Source organism: Rhinolophus sinicus, chromosome 12 (assembly GCF_057876585.1).
Source record: "Rhinolophus sinicus isolate RSI-liver-muscle chromosome 12, RSI-T2T, whole genome shotgun sequence".
Lineage (NCBI taxonomy): Eukaryota > Metazoa > Chordata > Mammalia > Chiroptera > Rhinolophidae > Rhinolophus > Rhinolophus sinicus.
The window spans coordinates 41,015,365-41,040,901 of NC_142512.1; the positions used below are offsets into that span (position 1 = coordinate 41,015,365).

The 25,537-nt window shown below is 46.3% G+C and overlaps 3 protein-coding genes and 1 long non-coding RNA gene across 5 annotated transcripts; 3 read left to right on the forward strand and 1 right to left on the reverse strand.

Moving 5' to 3' along the window:
* The first annotated feature begins 9 nt into the window (after nucleotides 1-9).
* On the forward strand, nucleotides 10-9,044 carry RUNDC1 (RUN domain containing 1). The gene is made up of 5 exons (XM_019747667.3): nucleotides 10-570; nucleotides 4,519-4,677; nucleotides 5,673-5,871; nucleotides 6,323-6,442; nucleotides 6,876-9,044. The coding sequence occupies exons 1-5, from the start codon at nucleotides 73-75 to the stop codon at nucleotides 7,739-7,741; spliced, it is 1,842 nt and encodes a 613-aa protein (XP_019603226.3). The 5' UTR covers nucleotides 10-72; the 3' UTR covers nucleotides 7,742-9,044.
* Nucleotides 5,865-12,064, reverse strand: LOC148756558 (uncharacterized). The gene is made up of 3 exons (XR_016018060.1): nucleotides 11,916-12,064; nucleotides 9,624-9,804; nucleotides 5,865-6,003 (listed from the first exon to the last, which is right to left on the reverse strand). It is a non-coding gene; the product is annotated as an uncharacterized LOC148756558 (long non-coding RNA).
* Nucleotides 12,065-12,216: 152 nt separating this feature from the next.
* On the forward strand, nucleotides 12,217-15,161 carry RPL27 (ribosomal protein L27). The gene is made up of 5 exons (XM_019747671.3): nucleotides 12,217-12,354; nucleotides 12,592-12,674; nucleotides 13,648-13,817; nucleotides 14,859-14,969; nucleotides 15,076-15,161. The coding sequence occupies exons 2-5, from the start codon at nucleotides 12,594-12,596 to the stop codon at nucleotides 15,122-15,124; spliced, it is 411 nt and encodes a 136-aa protein (XP_019603230.1). The 5' UTR covers nucleotides 12,217-12,354; nucleotides 12,592-12,593; the 3' UTR covers nucleotides 15,125-15,161.
* A 1,528-nt stretch (nucleotides 15,162-16,689) lies between these two features.
* Nucleotides 16,690-25,463, forward strand: IFI35 (interferon induced protein 35). Of its 2 annotated transcripts, none has more exons than XM_074320827.2 (7): nucleotides 16,690-16,884; nucleotides 23,602-23,709; nucleotides 24,174-24,228; nucleotides 24,300-24,406; nucleotides 24,508-24,694; nucleotides 24,787-24,893; nucleotides 25,116-25,463. In XM_074320827.2, exons 1-7 carry the CDS (start codon nucleotides 16,801-16,803, stop codon nucleotides 25,305-25,307), a joined length of 840 nt encoding a protein of 279 aa, XP_074176928.1. In that variant the 5' UTR covers nucleotides 16,690-16,800; the 3' UTR covers nucleotides 25,308-25,463. The 2 variants fall into 2 exon arrangements, with proteins under 2 accessions (XP_074176928.1, XP_019603321.2); XM_019747762.3 differs by having other exon boundaries at nucleotides 16,693-16,884; nucleotides 24,081-24,228.
* Nucleotides 25,464-25,537: the final 74 nt, after the last annotated feature.

The following is a 25,537-nucleotide window of genomic DNA, read 5'->3' on the forward strand; positions in this document are numbered from 1 at the left end:
TCCCAGCCAGCGCGCCGCCGTTGCCATGGCATCAGGGGGGCGCGGCTGACGTGTGGCGGTGTTTCCGGGAAGATGGCGGCTGTCGAAGCAGCTGCGGAGCCGGTAACGGTGGTGGCGGCCGTTGGAGCAAAGGAGAAGGACGCAGAGGAGGAAGAAGAGGAATCGCTGCCACCGTGCGAGGCGGTGCGCTGGGCCCCGGTGGGAGCGGTAGCGGAGGCCGGGCCTGGGGCGACTGCGTTCTCGGAAGAGGCGGCGGCCGAGGACCCCGGAGCGGCCCCGGGGTCCCCGCCTGACTCGCCTGGCCGGACACTACGGCGGCTGCGGGCAGAGCGGCGACGGCTGGACTCGGCGCTGCTCGCGCTTTCCTCGCACTTTGCTCAAGTGCAGTTCCGCTTGCGCCAGGTGGTGCGCGGGGCTCCCGCGGAGCAGCAGCGCCTCCTGCGCGAGCTCGAGGACTTCGCCTTCCGTGGCTGCCCTCATGTCCTGGGTTACGGGGAGCTCGAGGACTCCGCCAGCGACGAGGGCGACGGGCTGCCGGGGGACCGGCCACGGTTACGGGGCGAGGACCAGGTGAGCAGCTGGGGCCCGGCCCGGAAGGTATGGGAATAGGGAGGTTAGGTGAGTACTGATGCTGAGGAGGATAAAGGTAGCGGTGGTGAGAACCCGACCGGTCTCTAGGTGAGTAAGTGCGTCGGAGACAGGAAGACAGACAGGTGTATGGTGCCCGCTGAAGGGCAGGAGGACAGAGATGCCTGGGAACCTGATGGTGAGCAGTGTCCACGAAGGTATTATGAGGTGAAGGGCAGAGGAGCAGTGAGCGAAGAGAGTATTCAGAGGGCAACAGAGCGAGCAACCAAAGCAATGCTGGTCGGGTTCACCTTGCCATCAACTCATAAAGTACCTAAGTCCTGGCACATTTGCTGATAGACTGCACCCACCCTGTGAATTGGGAAAATTGGTTAATGAAAGGCAAGTGAATTGGAATTCATGGAAGTTTAGATCTACTCTGTCTGTGATTTCCTGGAATCTAGAGAATCTTTCATCTTTAGACTCTCTTGTCAGAGTGAGCGCTTTGGTGACCAGCAGAGTATCTTAGTAACTAAAAGAAACACAACGTCTAGTATTTGACAAGATACAACATCCATTTATGAATGAAGCATTTAGTAAAATGGGTATAGAAGGAAAGTACCTCCACATAATAATGGCCATATACATTAAACTCCCAGCTAGTATCATAGTTAATGGTGGAAAACTGAAAGCTTTTCTTCTAAGACCAAGAACAAGACAAGGATGCCCTCTCTCACCAGTGTAATTCAACATAGTATCGGAGGTCTTAGCCAGAGCAATCAGGCTAGAGAAAGAAATAAAAGGCATCCAGATTGGGAAGGGAGAAGTCAAATTGTCACTTTTTGCAGATGACATGATTCTTTATATAGAAAACCCTAAAGACTCCACCAAGAAACACAACTCCTGATTATGTGAATTTCCTAATACTGGTATTTTAAAATTCCTTCCCCATCCTGCTTAATAACTAAGTATTCTAAATGAGGTGTCTCTGGTAACTGACAAGATTCATTCAGTTAGCTGACCCCTTGAAGTTAGGAGAATCTGTGTACTATACCAAGGGAACGTTTTCTTACAGTTTTTGAATCTCTGGAAGGACACAGTTGTACATAGGTATTAAAGAGACTCACTGTCTTTTCTCCACCTTTTTATTCTTCAAGTTACCACCCACATGTGGCTTTCTTCCCACTTAAATTGGTTTTAACCAAGAAGATTTATAAGTAACAGATACTGAATTCTTTGTTTTAATCTGAAATATTTCCAGTACAATCCTGTGTTACTGTTCCACCCTCCTCTCCATATACCCACAGCAGCTTGCACAAACAAGGAGCTGCCACCTCAAATTGCCACTTTTAAGGAATAGAAAGGATAGAATTACTGTGGCCAGGCCCTGTTCAGGGGTAAGGAGCACCAAAGGTTCTCCGTGGATGTGGTGCTCTTCTGGTTATTAATTTTCACTTTTGGAAACAGAGTACAACTTTAAAAAAAAAAAAAAAAGGAGTGCTCAAAAATACCTAATGGGGGGGCAGCCTTTAGCTCAGTTGGTCAGAGCGTGATGCTCATAACACCAGGGTTGCCAGTTCGATCCCCACATGGGCCAGTATGAGCTGCGCCCTCCACAGCTAGATTGAAACAACTACTTGACTTGGAGCTGACGGGTCCTGGAAAAACACTTAAAATAAATAAAAGTGAAAACACACACACACACACACACCTAATAAACAGCTGTAATGTGTGCGTATATTGACACACGAACAGGTAGTGCCAAAGTGAGGAATATGTGTGAACCATATGATTTACTTCTTATCTGTTCCAAATTTTTTTAAAGCAGTATTTTATCTCATTTCATACTGGAACTTATATCTGTTATTTCCTGCTTTGCACTGGAGCTCTTCATTCTATCCTATTAAACTGATTTGCTCACGTTCCAATAAACAGCATACTGGAACTAGCAGAGTTCAGACATTCTCATGAAAACGAAATCAGGATTTATGACTGGTTTCTTTCTTCTTGGTTTCATAAAGTTGGGATACAATGAAAATGTAAAGAAAGTTTACCCAGTTCTTGCTTCTTAGGCTGGTTAGACAACTGCCTTCAGTCAGAGTTCCTTACAGTAGTCCCTCCTTATCTGAGGGGGACACATTCCAAGACCCCCGGTGGATACCTGATACTTTGGATAATACCAAACATACATACCATGGTTTTTCCTATAGTTACACACCTATGATAAAGTTTAATATATAAATTAGACATAATAAGAGATTAACAACAATGATAAAATTATAAAATTATTTAAAAATAACAATGATAACAATATACTGTAATAAATGTTATAGAAATTGCTTTGGGCCATTAGTAAGTAGAATAAGGATTACTTGAACACAAGCTCTGCGATACTGCAACAGTCAACCTGAGAAGCAAAATGGCCACTAAGTGACTGATGGGCGGGTAGTAGATGCGGTGTGCATACCTGCATGCCCTGGAGAAGGGTCAGGCTCAGGAATTCATCATCATAGTACTCACAATGCCACACAGTTTAAAACTTGTGAATTTTTATTTGTAGAATTTTCTAGCTTAATATTTTCAGACCTCGACCACAGGTAACTGAAACCACAGAAAGTGAAACCGCAGATAAAGGGGGACAATTGTATTTGAAATGTGTCATTCTGTACCTGATTCAGTTCAGTACAACAGATGTGTGTTGAGAGCTTACCCTGTTCTAGCGTTGTTCTAGCCTTGAGGGTTCAAAGTCGAGGCCCTTATCTCTGAGGAGTTCACAGACTGGGGGAGACAGAATTCTAAACAAATAATTAAAATGTGACATGAGCTAGAGTAGAAGTGTGTACAAAATACACAAGAGGAAACGAACAGTTCTGCCTGGGGAAATCAAGGAAACTTAAAAGATAGCTAGGCCTGCGCTAAGAAGGGGAGAGGGACAGTGTCCTAAGGAAAGAACCACAACACCCAGAAAGAATTGGAGAGGGAGTATCCTGAGAAAAGGCTTGCTTTCATGTTGGATAAAGCTAAAGCGAGAGTATTGCTTTGTACATAGCTTGAACAAAAAGTTAACGTGTTGTTTTTCATTTGTTCTCTCTCGTACCTTACTTGTGGAGGGGTTGGTAAGTACCATTTTAAGGTTAAATTTAATATCCTATAGATTTCTAGTTTCAAATGCAGCCTTGAAGTCGCATGAGTTGCTGCGTTTCCTTTGTTTTGTTTTTGATACTCAAAAGGCATGGAAGGACCAGTGCTTGAGTATATATTGGCAAGACTTTGCCACCTTAAAGGGATTTTAATAATTGAAATGCAGAAACTACCTGGTGGCCAACAGTGGGAAAAGGAGTCACTGCTCAGGGAAATTGACCAGACTTTTATTACCTTCCCACCCCTGTTAACTTGGCTTTTAGATTTTTTTCGCTGCTCCTGGCATCTGCGTTTATTCTTACTTGATTTTGCAGTCTGTAGTTACATTGGAGAGGCTCTGAACTTTCAAAAAGTGGTTATAATTTATAAAGCCTTTCTCTACACCCTTCCCTCCCGATTCTCTTGCAAAATTTGGCTGCAGAAAATATTCAGGAGTTGTTCTGTAGTAATTGGCTATGGAGGATGGCATGTTTAATTCCTGGGAGACTGTCTTGGCTAAAATAAATGGTCTCAATCCTAACTAGACCTTTGAAAGAAGGAAAAAAAGCAGTCTTAACAAAAGGCCCCATTGTATTAACATCCTTTTCCAATGAGGGACAAATGCTTTCTTAATTAAAACACACATTTAATAAATTGCTCTAGATGAAATAATTATTCTTGTTTTTGAACCTACCTTTAAAATTCTGTATTTCATCTGGATTATTTGGAAACATTTTATATTTTACTAGTCATTATTGGCTTGAGAGGATTCTTAATGTGCCCTGAATTTCCTTTTCCTGTGAAATAAACCTAAGTATTTTCTCATCTTAGAGTGAGCAGGAGAAACGTGAACGTCTGGAAACCCAAAGGGAGAAGCAAAAGGAGCTGATACTGCAGCTCAAAACCCAGCTAGATGACCTGGAAACATTTGCCTATCAAGAGGGCAATTACGACTCCCTGCCGCAATCCCTCGTTTTGGAAAGACAGCGGGTGAGTAGACACCAGAGGCAGCTCCACCTTTACTGAGGTTACCATGTCTCTTCCAGCATTTACAGGACGTTCTTTCCTAGTTTGTTTCCCCTTGGCCTTACTAAGAATCCCCTCACTGGCCCAAATCAAAGGGAAATTTTACTATTACATGGGACCAGTCTTTATTCACACATGGAAACACAAGTGCCAAAGCTTTATAAAATGATAATTGAGCTCTTTTTTGGGTGGTTATTATTAATAATAATAGTAGTAATATGATGACAAAAATACTTTTTCATTTGACCATTAAGACAGTTCTATTTGGGCACACCATACAGTGTAAACTAGCTTTTTCCCCACAACCAGTTGACAAATATTCCAGGAATCCGGACTGGCCTTCATGCCATATTTATTTAAGCAACACCTGGGTAGATAGGTAAATCTACTGGTAGAAATGCAGCTACAGCCTCCCCTATATGTTTGTTTCTCCCTGTGATGTGGCTGTTTTCTGGCTGGGCTGGAGTTACGTTATCTAGATTTTCTTGTTCCTACTATTATCACTAGGCTATTTTGGCTGTAACATACCTTGATGTCTTGTAAATATTTTTCTTTAGTTGCCTAGAGTAGGGCAAGCAGGGATAAGAAAGCCTAGAACTAAGAGAAATCAGTATTCTCTTTGAGGCCTTGGCAGAAACTAAGTATGAGGCTCTTTGGCTCATTAGCCACTTTGGATTTACACTATTCCGAGTGGAAGTTGTCTGGCCTGGTAGGACATGTGCAGTGAGAGGAGCCATTTCTGGCAGAGAGAAACCAAGGGTTCTTATTACACTCAGAGAAGTAAAGGGTCTGTCCTCACTTTGATCAGCAGTTGCACCATTTGCTCACGAATTTGGGAGTTCTCTGTGTCTTTGATTTCTGTTGAAGGGTAGGAGGCATACTAGTAAAGAGTCTCCTTCTTCCTCCTCCCTCTCCCTGAAAATTCCAGAAGGTGTGCTCATTGCTTGTGGTTTTGACAGGTGATCATAGATGAGTTAATAAAGAAACTGGACATGAATCTGAACGAGGACATCAGTTCACTGTCCACTGAAGAGCTTCGGCAGCGTGTGGACGCAGCTGTGGCTCAGATCGTCAACCCAGCCCGAGTGAAAGAACAGTTGGTTGAGCAGCTGAAAACTCAGATCCGAGACCTCGAGATGTTCATCAACTTCATCCAAGGTCAGAGGAGGGGATGGGAAGGGGAGGGTGGACAGACGTGATAATTATATGTATTCTGAGTACTAATACCTAGAGGTGCCAGTCTTGACGTGTGCTGTTTAAGAGGTTTGATCACTCAGTAAGGGAGTCAGCCTGGGAGAGTAGAAAGAACATGGATTTTAGAACCAGAGAGTTAAAATCCCAACTCTGCCACTTACTGGCTTCATGTCCTTGGGCAGCTTCCTAAGCTCTTTAGTCCCACTCTCCTTACCCATAAAATGAGTCATGCTTCCTTCTCTCAGCAAATATTAATTGAGCCAGCTACTATATGCCAGTCACCATGCTACACAAATAAGATGTATTTGTAAAAGTCTTATCATGTGACAGGCGCTAGTAAATATTATTTTTCCTTTAAAAATCTGCCATAAAAGTGCTAAGTAAGTTATGTCTTCTTTATAACTTGTGATTACAGATGAAGTGGGGAGCCCCTTACAGGCAGATCGTGAACACTGTGAGTGCCATGCCGGTGGGAAGACCGGAAATGGTTCTGCCAGAACCAGCAGCAGCAGACTGCCTCCAGGAAGCAGCAAACGTAAGTGCAGCTTCCAGATTAGGCAAATGACAGAGACGACGTCCATTAGTAGTTGCCTAGGGCTTGGGGGGTTGGGGAGAAATGGGGAATGGGAAATGCTAATGGTACCGGGTTTTCTCAGGGTGGATGGTGGTTACACAACTCTGTGAATATACTAAAAACCACTGAATTTTTACACTCTAAGTGAGTCAATTGTATGGTACATGAATTATATCTCAATACAGCTGCTATTAATCCCCCCCCCAAAAAAAAGGAAGTCCAGCGACGTCCTTAACCAAAAAAATGTAAGTCCAGTGACACCCTGGGTAGCTCTTGGCCTCGTTGGGACGCATACATAACTCAGAGGCAAGAGTTGATCTCAGCTTGTGACTTGTTGAATGTACCTCTGTGCCATTATGGCCCTAAGTGATGAGTCATTGTGTTTTCTAAACAGCAAAGGCAGACGATGTGAAGAGAGTGCGGGAGACGGGGCTGCACGTGATGCGGCGAGCGCTGGCAGTGCTCCAGATCTTTGCTGTTAGCCAGTTTGGGTGTGCCACGGCCCAGATCCCCCAAACCCTCTGGCCAAGGAGTCAGGCCGACAGGGACTACTCCCCCTTACTGAAGAGGCTCGAGGTGTCAGTAGACAGAGTGAAGCAGCTAGCCTTAAGGCACCAGCCACATGACCACGTCATCACCTCTGCCAACCTCCAGGACCTCTCTCTGGGAGGCAGGGACGAGCTGACGACGGCTGTGCGGAAGGAGCTGACGGTGGCCGTGAGGGACCTCCTGGCCCATGGACTGTGCGCCCCCTCACCAGGGATGAGCCTTATGCTGGCCCCCATTGCTTGTTTGCTGCCAGCCTTCTCTTCGGCCCCGGAAGCCATGCACCCCTGGGAGCTCTTTGTAAAGTACTACCATGCTAAGAACGGCCGCGCTTATGTGGAATCCCCAGCCCGGAAGCTCTCCCAGTCCTTCGCCCTGCCTGTTACAGGAGGCACCGTTGTGACCCCCAAGCAGAGCCTACTGACAGCCATCCACATGGTGCTGACAGAGCACGACCCTTTTAAGCGCAGTGCAGACTCTGAGTTGAAGGCCTTGGTATGCATGGCGCTGAATGAGCAGCGTCTCGTGTCCTGGGTGAACCTCATCTGCAAGTCCGGGTCGCTCATTGAGCCCCACTACCAGCCCTGGAGCTACATGGCACTCACCGGCTTTGAGAGCGCCCTCAACCTGCTCAGTCGCCTCAGCAACCTCAAGTTTAGCCTTCCTGTCGACCTGGCTGTGCGCCAGCTCAAGAACATCAAAGATGCCTTTTGATGAGAATGCCCCGGCCCTCCCCCAGCACCTTGCTCAGTAAGGATAGGTGGTTAGGAGAAAGGAGTAGGAGAAAGGGGTAAAGACATTTTTCCCCAGCCAAATGACTACAAAGTCTGTTTTCCCCGCCAACTTGGCATCTCAGAAAGAAATTCTGGAGACCTTCCTGTTCAAAGGTTCTGCCCTGGTGTGTAGCCACATTGTATACGTGGCACATACATTTGAGCCTGTGTAAAAGAAAGCAATTATGGCACACAGTTAATGCACCAACTCCTCATGCCACATCTGATTTTTACAAAACCCGGTTGCTCTAACCATTTTCTTTATGACTGCGTTGTCGGTCCTGGAAAATAGGCGACTTGAGGTTCCTGTTAGTCAAGCTGGGAGCCAGGGTCGGGGGAGGCTGTGTATATTCCATAGCTGCCTCTGTAACTAGGAACAGGAATATTCGGGGAACAGCATTTCTAAAGGAGTTAACCACAAGTTGATTTTAATAGGAGCCCTTTTTCATGTAGAGGTAAGAACTGAAATCTGTTCCTGACAAGGTGATCTCATGGCACAGGTGATGGTCTTTGGGTTTTGGAGCTGGTTGTTTATAAGGAATGACAACCACTGTCTGGTAGCACGTCCTCTGGCAAGTAACCTTTCCTCTGTGCACCTCCCAACAAGACGCTGACAATCTTGTCAGAAGTAGGTGTGTTAGATGTACTTCTCGAGAGAACCCTTGCCATCTGAGTCAAGTGTGGATAGGGAAACACCTGAGTGACCAACTCTTTCCAGGGCTGTGACTCCACTTGTCATGCTGTTTCTAGATCTTTTGCCCTGGAGGCTGGATGATGGAGGAGGTCTGATCATGCAATAAGGACTACAGCGGGGTGGGAACTACAGCCGGTCAGTGTTGACAGACAACGGATTGAGCACTTCATTGTAAAACTGACTCAAGTGGTCCTATTTTGTTTTCAGTATTTTAGCCTATTTAGTTCATATTTGTTATTCAGCCTGCATACTGCTCCAGGACTGACCAAAGATGGGCAAAACATATCACTTTCTGAAAAACCAAGTGGGCTCCCAACACTACTGATTCAGCATTGTTCCATGTATTCAATTGCCAGGTGCACTTTGTGTCTGCACTAGTATAGTGCATTTTAACTTAATTTTTTTTCAGCCACATGTTATTTAAGATGTACTGTTGATAATTCATTAGAATTAGTTCTGTGTGAAACAGAATAAATGTAAAATGTGAAAAAATGCTACATCTGTGGTTGCTAATAAAATGCTAGTGTTTTGTATGGAGTCCTTACAAAGACCTTAGGGATCCTTGGCTTTGTTTTGTAAGTCTGGACATTATCTACCCATCTGATCTAGATCATTTCTTTGAGCCATGTCTGGCTCCTGGCCTTTCTGCCTTTTCTCTGCCCTCTGCCCTAGATCAACTCAGCTTTGGTGGTGGATTTTTGCCCCCTGAATAAATTCACTGAAAATTGCCCTTGGCTTTATCATCCCATCTCACCGAGGCCTCCAGTCCCATCCCCACACCCCAGTATTTTTCTAATCCTCAAAAACTAGTTTGTATTAAGGCTTTGTGCTATCATCATGAGAAGCATTTTTGTTTGTGTCATCCTCATTTAAATCTCACTACTTGTAAGGCAGGACAATTTATTCCCCTTTTATAGCTGAGTAAACTAAACTGCAGAAAGTTTAAATATTTTGTCCAGGTTTACATGATGGAGGAGCTGGGATTTGCACTCCAGTTGCCTGAATCCACATTCTATGGTCTTTATATTCATTGTGTCATGCTGTTTCTAGATCTTTTGTTCCTCTCTCTCCTTTGTCCACCTCCTCACTCTACCATCATTCTGGGGAAGAGAAGGTATTTGCCACATACCTGGCCAAATTTCAGCTGCCGAAGGACTAGGCTTCAGGGAAATGGGCAGACAGCCTGCTCTCCCAAGTTCTTCATGAAATGAAGATGTGTGGACAGAATCCCGCCAGCATCCCAGCAATCAGGTATCTGCTCGTGACTGATGTCATCTGCGTTTTAACTAAGGACAGAGCTCTGCCCTTGGCTTGGGGTGAGAAAAACAGGACAAGAGAGGAGAAGAGGAACAGTCACCCCAGGTCTAAGAATATGCAAGAATCGAATGAAAAAGACCCATGGATATGTATCCAAAGAAAGTGCAGGGTCTGTTGCAAAAGTATGATCTGCAAAGTATTATTGAAGATTTGTAAGGTGCTCTGCATTCATTCATTATTGAGTGCCTACCAACTGCCTGGGCCAGGCTAGATGCTGAGGAAAGAGATCATTAAAACATACTCCCTGCCCTCAGGGAACACACAACCTAACTAAGGAGATACCAAGCTAAATGGAGATTTGGGTAGCTTGTTAAATTGCTGGGTCCCATTCCCGGAATATTTTATTTGGTAGCTCTGGGTCAGAGCCTGAGAATTTGCATTTCTAACAGGTTCCCAAGTTTTGCTGCTGGTCTGGGACCCACACTTTGAGAACCACTGATTCAAACCCACAAAAATAGTCCTATAATAAAGGTAAGTATGGATTGGATTGCTTGGGGGACACAGAGAAGGAAGAGATTAATTCTGCCTGGGAGAATTCTGGAGTGGCCTTGAAGGATGGATAGGATTTTTGCCTGGCTACAGTGGAGGAGAGGAATAGACACGTGGAACAGGATGAGGAAAGATGCCGAGGCCCAGAAGAGGTTGGATCTCAGTAGTTTTGCTGGATGGAACCTGGGGGTACAGGAAGGGTATGGAGGGCTCAGGAACTTATGCTGAAGGAAAGGTAGAGAGGAAAGGAGTGAGAGTTCAAACTTGGGTACAGAGAGCCAACAAAATAGTTCAAGCAGGTAAGTGGTGGTGGACTTGTGTTTAGAGAAGTTTCTCAAAAGTAAAATCTATGGATCATATGGCTCCACTCCAGACCTGAATTGGAATCTGTTAGGTTGGAGATGCATCTTGAATACGCATTCCAAGCAATTCTGATGCACACAAAAGTTTGAGGAGGGACTGGAGAAGAAAAGAAAAAAACAGGCTGGATCAGTTAGGGAAAAGAATAGAAAAGAAAACTTGAAAACCAAGGCAAAATTCACAGGATTTAGTTACAAATTTGATTTGGAGAATTAGTTTGTGAGAAGAGTCTAAGGCAATTAGATTTCTGGGTTTGGTTTCTATTTTCCAAGGAAGCAATAGCAAAAGAGACAAAAGCAGATGAGGCTGGGAGATCACGGAGGTGGAAATCACAGAGGGTAGTGTGTTATAGTGGGAAGAGCACTGGGTTGGGAATGGGGAGACTGCGTCACCAACTCAGACTTTGCTGCTCTAGAATTGTCCTCTTTGAGAGACCAGAGTAGATCTGTGAGGCCCCTTCTAACTCTAAAATGTCATATTCCAAGTTAAAGCAGAAAATATTTTAACTGAATGTAGAAACATAAGTATATAATTAGGATGATAAACCATTGGAATGGGGTCCTGAGGGCTGCAAGGAAAAATTGGTCCCTGGAGACCCTCAAGAGGAGAATTGAACCGCTGATTGGTCCCACATCTTGCCCAAGACCAATCCTACAGATTTTTCAATGTTCAGACGAGTAAAAACTGTAAGGTGCTTTCTCTTTCTCTTGAACTCGGAAGACACCGAAATTAGAACCATCTAAAAACACTCTTCCAGTGAGTGATGGGAAATAATTCAGTTTAAAGCCAACTAGACCTGAGTTCAAACCTAGAGATGAATCCCATCTGTGTTACTCATTGGGCTCAATCTCAGACAGAGGTAACTGTCTAAACGGAAAGAAAATTAAATAGGCTGTCGACTTACCCAACGTGCCCAGCGCAGAGTAGGTGCTCAGTATGGTGACTGGGTAAACAGTATATGGGGCAAAAGGGCTATTTGCATCTCTCCCAGCTCCACCACTTCCTAGCTGTGGACTTGGGGCAAATTACTTAATATTTCTAAACCACAGTTTCTTCAACTGTAGAATGGAGATAATAGTACCTAACTCCTAGCGTTGTTATAAGGATCAAGTGAGATAATATATGTAAGTAGATTAACTCAATTTAGCACAGGGCAAGCAGCTGCTGTTACCACCATGATCATCCTTCACCACCTTCACTGCTTAGTCTAGTCTGTAATGTCTATAACTAGACTCTAAATGTTGGGGGCAAGTACCTTTGTTTGATTGATCTTCGTCTCCTACACCGAACAGTTCACACGGTGTGCACTAAAAAATGTGTTATTTTGTTTCCTGACTCTGCCAAGGAAAAAAAGTAAATTCCAAATTGTGTCCCCCTCCTAGTGTCAAAGAAAGGAACTACAACCAAGGTGGCCGCCTTCCTCGCTATTCCATGCGCACGCGAAAGACAGGACTCCTTGGCTCTTGTCTACTCCCGGAGATGCTAATAAAGTTTGATTTGAATAAACAAACCACCAGGCACTGCTTTCCCCACGAGAGCTCCTTCCGCCCTCAACCCAGAGTCTAAGCGTCACGCAGGAGGCGGGGGCGAGCCTGAGGGGCGGGGCCGGAAGTGATATCACCTCCCTCTGGGGTGAAAGGTTAGAGGAAGAGTGGCTCTTTCCTTTCTGCTGTAGGCCCCAGTGGCTGCTGTCGGTGAGTAGAGCCTTGGGGAGGGTCTTCCAATCCACCGCCATCCTCAGCCTGCGGGTCGAGTTGCGGGGCGGCGCTGGGCACTTTCAGTTCCTTGGTCTCTGGTGGCTTTGTAGCGGATCATGGCCTGTGAGCAGGGCCCGCAGGACGGGGCCGAGACGGCAGTGAGCGTAGTCTGAAGTTCCGGGCCTTCAGCCTGGGCTCGCGGATTTCTGAGCGGCCCCTTCTTCCTCTCTGCAGAAATGGGCAAGTTTATGAAACCTGGGAAGGTGGTGCTGGTCCTGGCCGGACGCTACTCCGGACGCAAAGCGGTCATCGTGAAGGTACTCGCCTCGCGAGCTTCTACGCCCTTGTTTCCAGGGAATCGGGCCGGTTTCGGAATGCCGACAAGCTTGGAATTAAAGAAGTAGTTTTGGGACGTGAGCCACTGAGCATTGAGGGTGGGGGTGGGGGTGAATGCATGAGAGTTTTCCGAAGAGGAAGATGGAAAATAAACACAAACGTGAGTTGAATTGAGAACGTAACACACAATGCGCCCTCCACCTGGCCAACGTTATCGAATGCTTGCTTGGTGCCTGACACATTGCCTACTGCCTTACAGGTGTTTTCATGTCCATTCCTTGAAGTAACCATAGGACATTCCATTTTAGTGCTAAGGTATAGATGTGTTGAGTAATTCACCTGAGGTCATACAGGTAGTAAGTGCTGCAGCTGGGATTCTGTAAAAAGGAGAAATTGTTTCTATTCGTAATGGTCACCATATTTTAGCCCTTCACGATTTGCTTTCTACCTCCGTTTTAGCCTCTAGATGTCCCTAAGCTCTGGCCACACACAGCACGGCTTTTGGCTATTTGGGGCACACTGGTGTACCCCTGGTTCCCTTTCCTCCATCTGCTTGAGACTGGCTTCTGGAGTTGGGCTGCCAGCTTTGGAATCCTGCCACTACCCCTTACTAGCAGTGCAATTGTGGAAGAAGTTAAGAATTGTCAAGTGCCAAGAATCGGTGCTTGGCACATAGCGAGCACTTCATAAATGTTAACTGTTATTTTAAAATCTCTTAACCTCCCAGGAACCTTTCAGATACTTCCTGGTGGGAATGCGTACCATCCATACCCTTACTTACTACTATGGGCATCTAGCATAGTACTCAGTGTCTGCTTTGTGTGGTTTTTCTCTATAATGGTGGGTCTCAGCCCTAGGGATGGGAGTATCCTTTCTATACATGCCTTTCCTGTATCCAGCACGGGGCCTAATCAGGCCCTCAGTTGATAACCAATGTAATTCTTGCTCATTCAGAACATTGATGATGGCACTTCAGACCGCCCCTACAGCCATGCTCTGGTGGCTGGAATTGACCGCTATCCCCGAAAAGTGACAGCTGCCATGGGCAAGAAGAAAATTGCTAAGAGGTCAAAGATCAAATCTTTCGTGAAAGTTTATAACTACAATCACCTCATGCCCACAAGGTGAGCATTTCAAGCATGGGAATAAAAGTGGCTTTTTCTCCCCCCCCCCCCCCCCCCCCACTGAATAAGGAGACAACCTTGCACCCATTCCAGAGTGGGGAAGAGACATCATTTTCAAATCATCACAAAGTGGTTGTGTTTCCAGTCTTGCCTTTCATCCATCTTGCAGCCACGTTCTTGGTTTTTTTTTTGTGGTGATTGCCCTAACTTGGCCAAGCAGGATTGAACAATCTCTTACAAGCTTGCTCTTTTATCTGTCCCTCTCACCTGAAAATTCTTTGTTGAGTAAAAGTTTGTTTCCATCCATAGTAAACAGAGGCGTAGGAATTGGCCTGCCCTCTTCCACTGTTCTTCTCCAGGATAGTTACAGGCTTTCAGAAATGGTGAATAAGTGAAAACAAGTCTCCCTCAGTTCCACTGAACTGCCAGACCCTTTGGCTCCTGGCCTTTCAGAATATTGCACTGCACCTACACTATTTTAGTACGAGGCTTATAAAGGAATAGAAGATTTGAAGGAGTGCTGAACAATAATTGCTGGAATCCAGTAGTGTGGGCCTTAAAGTTCACTGCTGGGACTTCACGTTCGCTCTTAGTTTGCTGACCTAAAAGAGCAAAGCTGTTTCTCGAGTGCTGGAAAGCGGTGAGATTGGGACAACTAGCCACCCAGCTTTTGCATTGTCATAATGAGACTGGCCCTGCATAGGCAGAACTTGAACAGTATTAAATCCAATGACTACAAACAGAAAGCTAGCCACCTACCCACCATGATCAAAGTAAAGAAGATCTAATAAAGTGATGCTTCTTAGCTAGAAAATGAGTGGTCAGGAAATAGAGAAGTACGAAGTTTTTCAATGGCTTGAATCTATATAAATGAGTGTTAACATTGTAAATTTTCCAAGAATCTTTGACTTTGGGACAGCTTTTGATGATTGCACCTATGGAGTCAGACCTGGGTACCCCAGTATCCCAGGAGGACTTGGGTGGCTCTGTGAAGCCCTGGCAGCAGATGGGCTGATCCTACCTCCCCACCATTGTCCCCAGGTACTCTGTGGATATCCCCTTGGACAAAACTGTTGTCAACAAAGATGTCTTCAGAGACCCTGCTCTAAAACGCAAGGCCCGACGGGAGGCCAAGGTCAAGTTCGAAGAGAGGTAAGTAGGCTTTGGTGGTGGATGTTCCAGTATGGTGTTCTAATTCCTGAAGGGAATTTTGTCTCTGTTCCTCTTGTCATTGGTGTCTTTTTTCTTCCCCTTCTAGGTATAAGACCGGCAAGAACAAATGGTTCTTCCAGAAGCTGCGGTTTTAGATCTTTTTTGCTTCAGTCATTAAAAGTCAAAAAAATATTCCTGTGTCTGCCTGTTGTATTATTAATTTGGGAAAGGAGAACAGTCATAAAATGAGGGACGGTGGTAGATGAGGGGCTATGGAGAAATACAAAAATTTGAAATAAAATCTAAACCTGTCTTTGTGAGACTTGAACTATGGTACTTGGCCTGGAGATCTGTTAATGATCTGGCTGCCCTCAACAGGTAAAGTGATCTATTGAGATTCCCAAAAGGGCTATCAACTAGGGAACCTGAGCCACCCCTCCTACACCCTCATTGTGACAACCAAAGGACCCCCTTGAGTGGGCACTGGCCACTTTGGATTAAGAACCACTAACCTGAAGTTCTAAACCTTAGCACTGGTGATTGTCAAACCAGAATACCAACACCCCACCCTATGGCTTAGATTTAGTTGGTAAGAATTCCTAGCAAGTTGTCCAATGACATTGGTGCTTCTCCAATGAGAACTAGATAGGGATGGAGGTTCAGAGGAGCCATTTCTCGTACCGTGTTTCCCCCAAAATAAGACCTGGCTGGACAATCATCTCTAATGTGTCTTTTGGAGCAAAAATTAACGTAAGACCCAGTCTTACGTTAATTTTTGCTCTGAAAGACATATTAGAGCTGATGTCCGGCTAGGTCTTATTTTTGGGGAACCAGTAGTACCAGGGAGAGGTACCCAAATGGCCTGGCTAGCTGAGACTGGCAACAAGTTATGATTCAAGGAGCTTGGGATACTTGTAACCCTGTTTTACTAATGAAATAGGCTCTCCAGCTGCGCTGGTTCTAAATCAATGGAACTAGGATTCAAAGGCCTGTATTTGCCAAGCCTTGCACTTGGTGCACTTCCACCCAGGATGGTGGAGAAAGGAGTTCAGTAAGTTACTCTTGGTGTAAAAATTATATATTTTTCACATGGCTTCTCATCTTTTAAGTATTGAGCATCTCCATTGAGACTCCTGTTAAATTGTCAGTCACAGATGTAACAATTTAAGCCCTCCTTTGACTAAAAACTCAAGTTCTTTCCACTGCCTCAAGGCCCAAGTTCAAATACTGTCCAGGTTTGGATACATGCTTCACTTCCTAGTCATGTAACATTGGGTGAGTTTATATACTTCTGTGCTTCGGAAGTTTAGAACCTCATCTGTAAAATAGGGAAAATAGAACCAGGTTTGTGGGGTTTTGAAGATTGAGCTCAATTCGTGTGAAGTAGAACCAGTATTGGGCACATAACACAGGTCTCAACAAATACAGCTTTGTGAACTTGGTGGGGCTTAATCTGTCCTTGCATTTGTCTTTGTTTCATCAGTGCATGTGTCCGGCATCATTCTGAGCTCCAGGGAAACATCCATTAACGAAGCAGACAAAATTCTACAAATGGGCTTCCACATGGATTGATAGCTGGGAACGAATGGTTGATTGAGACCAGTATTCCGTTTAGTTAGTCGGGAGCTTCTGAGGCCTCATAGCCCAGTGAAGTCAACCTGGAGGCCAGAAAGGCTCCTCCCAGGGGTGGGGAAACCAGCTAGGGGCGTGTGAGCACGGAAGGGCAGGGATTCCGCTGAAATGAAAGTGGAAGCAAGCCTGCAAGCAGAATAAGGGCGCTGCTGGGGCAGATCAAAGCCCCTCAGAAGGTAGGAGCAAGAGTTAAGTCGGGATGGACTCTGCCACTGTGTCCAGCTCTGAAGCCTCGGCTCTTGCCAACCAGTTTCCAGAACCCATGTCTGCGACTGAAGATACTGTAAGTGAGGAGGAGGGTGTTGGGAGTGGGGAGAAGTAGAGGAGCACTCTTGGCTGGGAATCTGCCCTGTCCATCTTTTAGAGTTGATGAGGTTTGGGGAGAAGTGCGGCTGGGATTTCCTCTCCCCTATGGAGTTATACCCATAACCTGTTGTCTCAAAGACAATCCTATAACCTGTACCTCAGGATCCCACGAATTCCTTGTGTGAATGTGCATTTTTCTGGAGGAAAAAAATCCATAGTTTTCATTAAATACTTGTAATGGGGTAGTATCAGAAAAGGAAAGACTGAAGAAACTGGAGCGGGGATGAGATTCATGCATTCAACAGATCTGTGGTTCTATGACCTAAAAAGTTTAAGAACTGCTCTAATGACAATTCTAAACATTTAAGAAATGCTTACACTCTTATCTCCTGAGAGCTCCCCCAACAAATGCTTCTTATACTTCTCAACTTAACCATGGGACCTCTTCAGGGTCAGGGGTAAGAAGTGTACCTCCCCTGAGAACTAACCTTTCCCTGTCTGCTGTGATCCACCATTTCCTGACCCGTGCATGCCCCTACTCATACTAGACTAAGCTCTGTGAGGACTGGTCCCGGGCTACGCTGTTCCGCCTCGATCCCCAGTGCCTAGCACTACCCAGCAGGCAGTAGATACTCAATAAACAGCTGTTGAACGAATGAATCTCACCCCCTCTCCAGTTTCTTCAGTCTTTTCCTGTTCTGATACTACCCCATTACAAATACACTGATCTCTCACTTAGACATTTTCCATTTGCCCCTCAAATATAACAAGAAAGACCACAGGCTCTAGAGCCAACCTGCCTGGTTCCAAATCCTGGTTCCTCCAATTATGTGGCCCTGGGTAAGTTATTAGCCTCTCTAAAGTTTACAGTCTAAGCCCCATTTCCTTATCTGTAAGATGGGAATGATAGTAAAACCCTCACACGAAGATCTACCTGCAAAAATTAAACTGGATAATCTATAAGTTAATACAGTAAAAAAACGTAGCACACTGTTTGGCACATATTAAGTGCTCAATATACATTTGTTATTGTTAATATTATTGCCAACCTTTTCAGAACCCCAGTTCCCCTGGACCATCTTGATTCATCTCCAATTCATGCCTACCTCTCTGCTAAAACTGCTTCTTTAAAGGGCCTTCACATATTATTAAAAAGGAAGAAAAGTGGGTTCAGGAAACTTTCTTTTTTTAAGATTTTATTGGGGAAGGGGAACAGGACTTTATTGGGAAACAGTGTGCACTTTCAGGACTTTTCTCCAAGTCAAGTTGTTGTCCTTTCGATCTTAGTTGTGGAGGGTTCTGTTCAGCTTCAAGTTGTTGTTCTTTCAGTCTTAGTTGTGGAGGGCGCAGCTCAGCTCCAGGTCCAGTTGCCATTCCTAGTTGCAGGGGGTACATACAGCCCACCATCCCTTGCGGGAGTCGAACCGGCAACCTTGTGGTTGAGAGGACATGCTCCAACCAACTGAGCCATCCGGGAGCTCAGCTCAAGGTGCCATGTTCAATTTTAGTTGCAGGGGGCACAGCCCACCATCACTTGCAGGAGTCAAACTGGCAACCTTGTGGTTGAGAGGACATGCTCCAACCAACTGAGCCATCCGGGAGCTCAGCTCAAGGTGCCATGTTCAATTTTAGTTGCAGGGGGCGCTGCCCACCATCCCTTGCGGGACTCGAGGAATTGAACTGACAACCTTGTGATTGAGAGCCCACTGGCCCATGTGGGAATCGAACCGGCAGCCTTCGGAGTTAGGAGCACGGAGCTCTAACCGCCTGAGCCACCGGGCCAGCCCCAGGAAACTTTTTTATTTTTTAGTCACACTAAATTCACTACTGAGACACAGCCTTTATTAATGACATTTTGTTATCTTCCCAGAGTTTTTAATGCACTTTTATGCATTAGTAAATATCCTTATGAATCAACAGAATAGGGAATCATACTTTATATAGCTTTATATTTTGTTTTTTTGCCTTATTGTGAGCATTTTTTCATGTCATTAAATGTTCTTCGTTAATGTGTCTTTTAATTGCTATAATATTTTATATTTGTTTAGCTATTCCTCTGATGTGGGACATTTCCTTATTTTGTTGTAAACAAGGCTACAATAATCATCTTTGTACGTGAACTTCGGCCATTTCCTTATGATAAGCGGGACTGTTTTTTTTGTTGCCCAGTTTCAGTGGTCTTGCTCATTCTTCATCTTAGTTGGCCTGTTAGCAGCATTTGGCACAGCTGCTGGCTCATCCTTCTCCTCCTCCTTAAAACTCATTCTCCCTTCTGTACACCGCTCCTCTCCTTTGGGTTTCACTAGTCACTCCTCTGCATTCTCCTTGTTCCCCCTACCTTAGTGTTGGATGCCCCAGAATCAGCCCTTGGACCTCTTCTCTGTCTATACCTACCTTCCTTGTTGCTCTCATTTAGTTTTGTGACTTTAAATCTCTCTGCATGGATAATTCCCAATTTATACTCCCAGCCTGAACCTCTTCTCTGAATGCTAGATTGGTAGAGGCAGTTGTCACTGTGTCTCTACTGAGATGTCAGATAAGCGCTTCATACCTAACGTGTTCAAAATAACCCCTAACTTTCTGCCCCAAATCTCTTCCACTCACAGTCTTCCTTCCCCACCTCAACAAATGGCTCTCCTTCCCTCCAGTTGCTCAGACCAGACTCCTCTCTTAATTCCACACCCTATTTCTCACCCATCAGCAACTTCAGTCTATCTAGACTCTTGACTGCTGCTCACCACCTCTGCTGCTACCACCTGGTCCAAGCCACCAAAATCGCTCACCTGGATGCTATAATGGCCTCTTAAGTGGTCTCCCTGCTTGTGCCAATTCCCCACGTCAGTCTATTCACACAATAGCCAAGGAATCCTGTGAACATTTAAGCCTGCCTATGGCTTCCCCTAACTTCGAGTAAAAGGCCCTCAATGATCCAACCCTGTTTCCCCTGTAACTTCTTTTCCAACCACTCTCCCCTCACTCGCTCTCTTCCAGCAACATTGACCTCCTTGCTGTTCTCCAAATACACCTGACAAATTCCTCCTACCTCAGGGCCTTTGCACTTGCTGTTCCCTCTGCATAGAACTTACCCCCACATGTATACATGGCTTCTTCCTTCAAGTATATGATCAGGTATTCTGCTCACCCCATTTAAAACTGTCCTCTACCATTTTCTGTCCTCCCCTCCCTGCTTTGTATTTGTCGATAACACTTATCACTGACATAATGTACATTTTACTTTATTCTGCTTATTGTCTGGCTCATCCCCTAGAATATAAACTTCACAAGGAAGGTTTACCTGTTTTGTTCACTTCTGTGACCCCATGGCCTAGAATAGGGCCTAACTGATGGTAGGTGCTCAGTAGGTAATGTTGAATGAGTGACTGAGTAAGCAAGTGAGCAGTGAGTGAGTCGCCTTCTTGTAGCCCTTTTCTTGCAGGTCTCTTTCATCCCTCCTCCTTCTGTGTATCTGACATTACCCAATCCTGGCCCTGGCCTGGCTTATCTCTGACCATACCTTCTATTTCTTATCTGCATTCTTTTGTCTCCCCTGACCTCCAACCAGGTATCCTCAAAGATTACACTTTTAACGCTCTGTCCCTTGGGGACCTCTTCCGTCCTCTTGGCTTCTAATCCAGAATCTTACCCACCACCTCCTGTCCCTGACCCTAAGTGTCTTCAGTGGCCTTGGGTTTGACTTACTTTGGCCCATTAGTTAAACTTGATGAGCCTCAGTTTCCAGCACTTATTATGTGCCAGGCACCACTGTTCCAAACAAAATTACCTACAGGTGCAAACTGCTATTATACTCATTTGACAGGTAAGGAAACCAAGGCACAGGAGTTAAACAACTTGAAGTAGTAAGAGGAGCTGATGTAAACCCCCGAGTTTGGTCTCTTAACCATTGTGCTAAACTGCCTCCCAATACTCCCATGATGAACATAGATTGCATGAGATTTTATGTTATGGGTTGGTAATGTTCTAAACTCAGCAAGGAAGGCAGAAGCATGTATGTAGTCAAAATTAACTTTAAATCGTGAACCCATCCCTAAAATACCCAGATTTTACAGTCTCTCAATGAGCTCAAGGTAGACTGAGTTGCGATTTTTGTTGTTGTTGGGCACCCGATAGACATTGGCTGGCATTTAGGTTCATGTTGTCGTTATGTAAATAAATAGCCTGTATAATTGAATTCAAGTAAGTCTACCATCAGCCTGTGTTGTCCTTAAGAGGGTCCTGTAAAAGAGCAGTTTCACTTGGGAGTTGGAGACAGGAGGCAGTGTTGTGATACTTAAATGAGATGGAGTCCAACTGTGCCTGGCACTTAGCAAGCCTTCAATAACCACTGGCTCTCTTTCCTTGCCCGCTGGGTCAATGGCATTATACCAAACTCTGGGGCACCCAGGTCTGCAACGTGGTATTGTCTCTCCAGTTTGTTCCCCTCTGTCTCTTTAATACAAACATCCAGAGTCTGTGGGCTTGTCCTTCTGAAATGTACTCATCCGTACGTGCTCCTTTGTGCCTGCTGCCAGAGGCCCAGGTCAGCTCTCATCACATAGGTGGGAACGAGAGCCTCGGACTCTGGGTTTGTTTTCCTTGCTCCACGGTTCCTGCCCCAGTTCATCCTGCCATCACTGCAAGGATCTTTTTTAAACAGCATGTCCATCACCTCACTCCACCTTTCAGAAATCTTCACTAGTTCCCCATTTCCTACTGATACCACATCTGAACTCCCCTGCTTGGATTTTTCTTTAAGAGACTCTACTTAGGAAGCTATTATGTATTTATTTTTATTAAGCTATTTATTAAATAACATTGCCAATTACTAGATTTTTAATTATGTATAATTATATCAAGATGTAAAGCAGAAGTAAAAAAGAGGTTGGACTGAATCCAACCCCCTATTTCATTTTTCATATATTTTTTAAATTCAGCCATCTTTTTCAAATAAAAATTCAGATTTCTGACTTCCCTTAAAAAATGGAAAGCTATTGGATACTGGGACCACATTCCCATGTCAAAAAGCTTTGTTAGGGGCCGGCCCGGTGGCTCAGGCAGTTAGAGCTCCATGCTCCTAACTCCGAAGGCTGCCAGTTCGATTCCCACATGGGCCAGTTCGACTCCCGCACGAGATGGGGGGGTTTGCATCCCCTGCAACTAACAACAGCAACTGGACCTGGAGCTGAGCTGTGCCCTCCACAACTAAGATGGCAAGGACAACAACTTGACTTGGGAAAAAAAAAAGTCCTGGAAGTACACTCTGTTCCCCTTCCCCAATAAAAAAACAAACAAAACAAAGGCTTGGTGAGAGCTAAGAGGTTGCCCCTTCAGTGGGGATATGCTCTCTCCCGTTTGTCAGAGTCCCCACCACTGGCCCCGTGACTCACTGATGTCATCTAACTGGCCCTAACAGGCACTGAATTTGTAGCACTGAATTTGCAACCCCTTGTTTACAGAAATATAAAGAATGAGATACCTTTCTCACTACTCATAAACCAGCATTATGCAAGCCCTAGTTTTCCTCTGCTTAAAATAGAGTGAGCTCACTAAACTTCTTCAATGTCCTCTGTAATATGCTCCCTGCCTGTCATTCTCTCACTTCATTCATTCATTCATTCATTCTTTCTTTCAACACACATTTGCTGAATGCCTGTTTTGTGCCAGGGACTCTGCTGAGCACTGGGCCTACAGAGATGACCAGGACAGAGTCCTGTTCCCAAGTGAGCTCACACTTAGACTCTGGGCTGACCTTATTTATCAGGCTTCCCAACCACAGTGTGAACTCTGCCAGCTAACGTCTGCTCCAACTTACAAACAAAGGTGCATTTATTCACATCCCTGGTGTCATTCCCCTGCCCATGTTGTCAGCTCTCTCTCTGGACCTGCTCCAGATCACACTGAGCCTGAAAGGCTGCTTGAAACAGTGGAAGGGGTGGCAGTCAAGGGACAAACTGGGAGATGTGGGGTAAACAACTCAACTCTGGGCTTGATTTCTTCACTGTAAAGCATGTTAGCAGTGTGGAGTCAGACTGCCTAGGCCCAAATGACTTTGGGCAAGTCACTTAACCTCTCTGAGCTTCGGTTCCCTCATCGGTAAAATAAGGATAAGAGGGTATTTATCTCATACAGTTGTTGGGAGAACTGAGTGATACAGTTCATATGAAGGACTCAGCACAATGCCTAACATATAAGTAGTGCTTAATACATTGTAGTATGACATTTTGCAACCCTAAGCCCCCACTCCTCCCGGAGGCCTCCCTAGCTGCCTTACCCCTTCCAGACTGTCCCTCCTCCAAACTCCTGCAGTCCTCTACAGTCAATCCTGTGACTGTGCAGTCTTGGGTACTGTTTTATACAGGCCTGATGGCTGGACCTTTTCTTCCACTGCCCTGTGTCAGAGCCCAGCACCTCACAATAGAAACTCAATCCATATTTGTTAAACTCTAGGTCTCAGTAATGAACCAGCCATGGCTGCTGCAAAGCTTCCTGCCCTTCAGAGAGTGGCTGAGGCATGCATCATGTCCTCAGTAGAGGGGGCCAGGACCAGCCCAGGGCCGGGTAAAGGGGGTGGGTTGTTCTTGGGCTGAGTATCAACACTGTTCCTGGAGAGTCCAGAATTGGGACCCCCCTTCCCTTGGGCTTGTTCTTTCTCTGGAAAGGCAGGTGGAGATCTGGTTGTTCCCCTCTGCTCTAATAGGCACTCCACAGTGGGAGCCAATTCCGCTTCCTTCAGGAAGAGCAGGCCAGACTAAAGATGAGGCTTCAGGAGCTGAAAAGGGAGCTCAGGAACTGCCCCCAAGACAAGGTAAGCTGGGAGAAGGGCTGTGGCCTGGTAGAAAGAGCTGGGGAGTTTTCAGTTTCACTCCTCCTTCTGCCACTTCCTTGCTGTGTGACCTTGAGTATGTTACTTGAACTCTCTGAACTTGTTTTCTTATCTGTAAAGTGGAGCTACCTACCTCACAGGCTTGAGTGAGCACAAAGATCTTGCGTGTAAAGTTGCAGGACAGGCTTGACCTGCAGTCATCCACTCATTCTCTAGCTCTTCTTTCAATACATGTATTCATCCCTGGCACTCAGTATCAATCACATGGCACCGGGACACTTTCTTCCTGGCTGGGAGTGGGGAACGCTCCCACCCTTGAAGGCTGCATCACTTTCCCCCTCCCCAATCTCTAGGTCCCATTGCCAGTGCCTGAAGTCCCACTGGTATTCCGAGGACAAACTCAGCAGGGCACGGAAGTGCCCAAGTCTTTGGTTTCCAACTTTCAGATCTACTACCCTCTGCCTGGAGGCTCTGCTCTGGTCAACTTTGATGACCCCAAGGGTGAGCTCTCGGGAACACTTGGGAGGGAGGCTGGGAGGCTTCCCAGTACTGACCCTACTCCCCCCACCCAGTGGCCTCTCGGGTGCTACAACAAAAGGAGCATAAGATCGAGCTGGAAGAGTTCCGGCTACGGGTGCAAGTCGAGCCCTTGGAGCTGCCCGTGGTGACCACCATCCAGGTGATAGAATGGCAGGGTCCTGGGACATGCAGGGGGCGCCGTGCATCTGCACACAGGGAGTGGGGCTGTGCCTGGGACCACTCCTTCTTTTCTCCCCCTAGGTGTCCAGCCGAATGAGTGGCCAGAGAGTGCTCGTCACTGGGCTTCCTGCTGGACTCAAGCTGAGTGAGGAAGAGCTGCTGGACAAGCTGGAGCTCTTCTTTGGCAAGACCAGGAATGGGGGTGGTGACGTGGACAGTAGGGAACTGCTGCACGGGGGTGTCATGCTGGCCTTCACTAAGGATGAAGGTAAGAGCCCCACTGGGGAGATTAGGGCAGCTGCATCAGGCCTGAGGAGGAAAGCCCTGATGCTAAAGGTCCACCCCTCCCTGTCCCCACAGTGGCCCAGAACCTGTGCCGGATTGGCCAGTTCACAGTGCCACTGGGTGGGCAGGAGTTCCCTCTGAAAGTCTCTCCCTACGTGAGGGGGGAGATCCAGAAGGCTGAGGTAAGTAGGAAGGGGGAGAACAGGGGCTGGGCCAGGGAACCTGTCTGCCTGCCAAAAACTTGCTCAAGAGAGGATCCGAACCCTGAACCCCACTGCCCTCCCCGCTGCCAGCCTCTCCAGGCTTCCTGCCCCTTCCATGCACCCCTGGGCAGTGCCTGCCCCAACCTCTGCCCCCATCCCGACTCCCACGAGCCTTTGCTCCATTCTCGGCTCCGTTTCCAGATCAGGCTCATGAAAATGTCCCAGTCTGTGCTGGTACTCAACATCCCCGATGTCCTGGAAGGCCCGGAGCTGCACGACATCCTGGAGATCCACTTCCAGAAGCCCACCCGCGGGGGAGGGGAGGTGGAGGCCCTGACAGTCGTGCCCCCAGGACAGCGAGGCCTGGCTCTCTTCACCTCCAAGTCCTGCTAGAAGTTTGCCCTTGTCAACACACTCCACCCCTCTGCCAAGGCAGTAACACCAGGCTGGGGTTGGGTGCACTCGGATTAGAGATCATGCTGGTCAACAGCAGGCAGGGAATCCGAGTTGTAAAACACTGCCCGGAACAGTAAAAGTGCCTGCTCGGCATGAGCTTCTTCCTCATTTCATTTCATGAAAGGAAGCTTGATGTGGGAATGGAAGGAGGCTAGGGGGAGGGCAGA

Excerpts from the sequence above, each read along its gene's own strand:
- RUNDC1 (XM_019747667.3), top strand. The coding sequence starts at position 73 with ATGGCGGCTGTCGAAGCAGCTGCGGAGCCGGTAACGGTGGTGGCGGCC. Across the intron at positions 4,678-5,672 it reads TCGTTTTGGAAAGACAGCGG|GTGATCATAGATGAGTTAAT; the intron begins GTGAGTAGACAC and ends TGGTTTTGACAG. Across the intron at positions 6,443-6,875 it reads GCCTCCAGGAAGCAGCAAAC|CAAAGGCAGACGATGTGAAG; the intron begins GTAAGTGCAGCT and ends TTTTCTAAACAG.
- RPL27 (XM_019747671.3), top strand. The coding sequence starts at position 12,594 with ATGGGCAAGTTTATGAAACCTGGGAAGGTGGTGCTGGTCCTGGCCGGA. Across the intron at positions 13,818-14,858 it reads AATCACCTCATGCCCACAAG|GTACTCTGTGGATATCCCCT; the intron begins GTGAGCATTTCA and ends CATTGTCCCCAG. Across the intron at positions 14,970-15,075 it reads AAGGTCAAGTTCGAAGAGAG|GTATAAGACCGGCAAGAACA; the intron begins GTAAGTAGGCTT and ends TTCCCCTTCTAG.
- IFI35 (XM_019747762.3), top strand. The coding sequence starts at position 16,801 with ATGGACTCTGCCACTGTGTCCAGCTCTGAAGCCTCGGCTCTTGCCAAC. Across the intron at positions 24,229-24,299 it reads CAACTTTGATGACCCCAAGG|TGGCCTCTCGGGTGCTACAA; the intron begins GTGAGCTCTCGG and ends CCCCCCACCCAG. Across the intron at positions 24,695-24,786 it reads GGCCTTCACTAAGGATGAAG|TGGCCCAGAACCTGTGCCGG; the intron begins GTAAGAGCCCCA and ends CTGTCCCCACAG.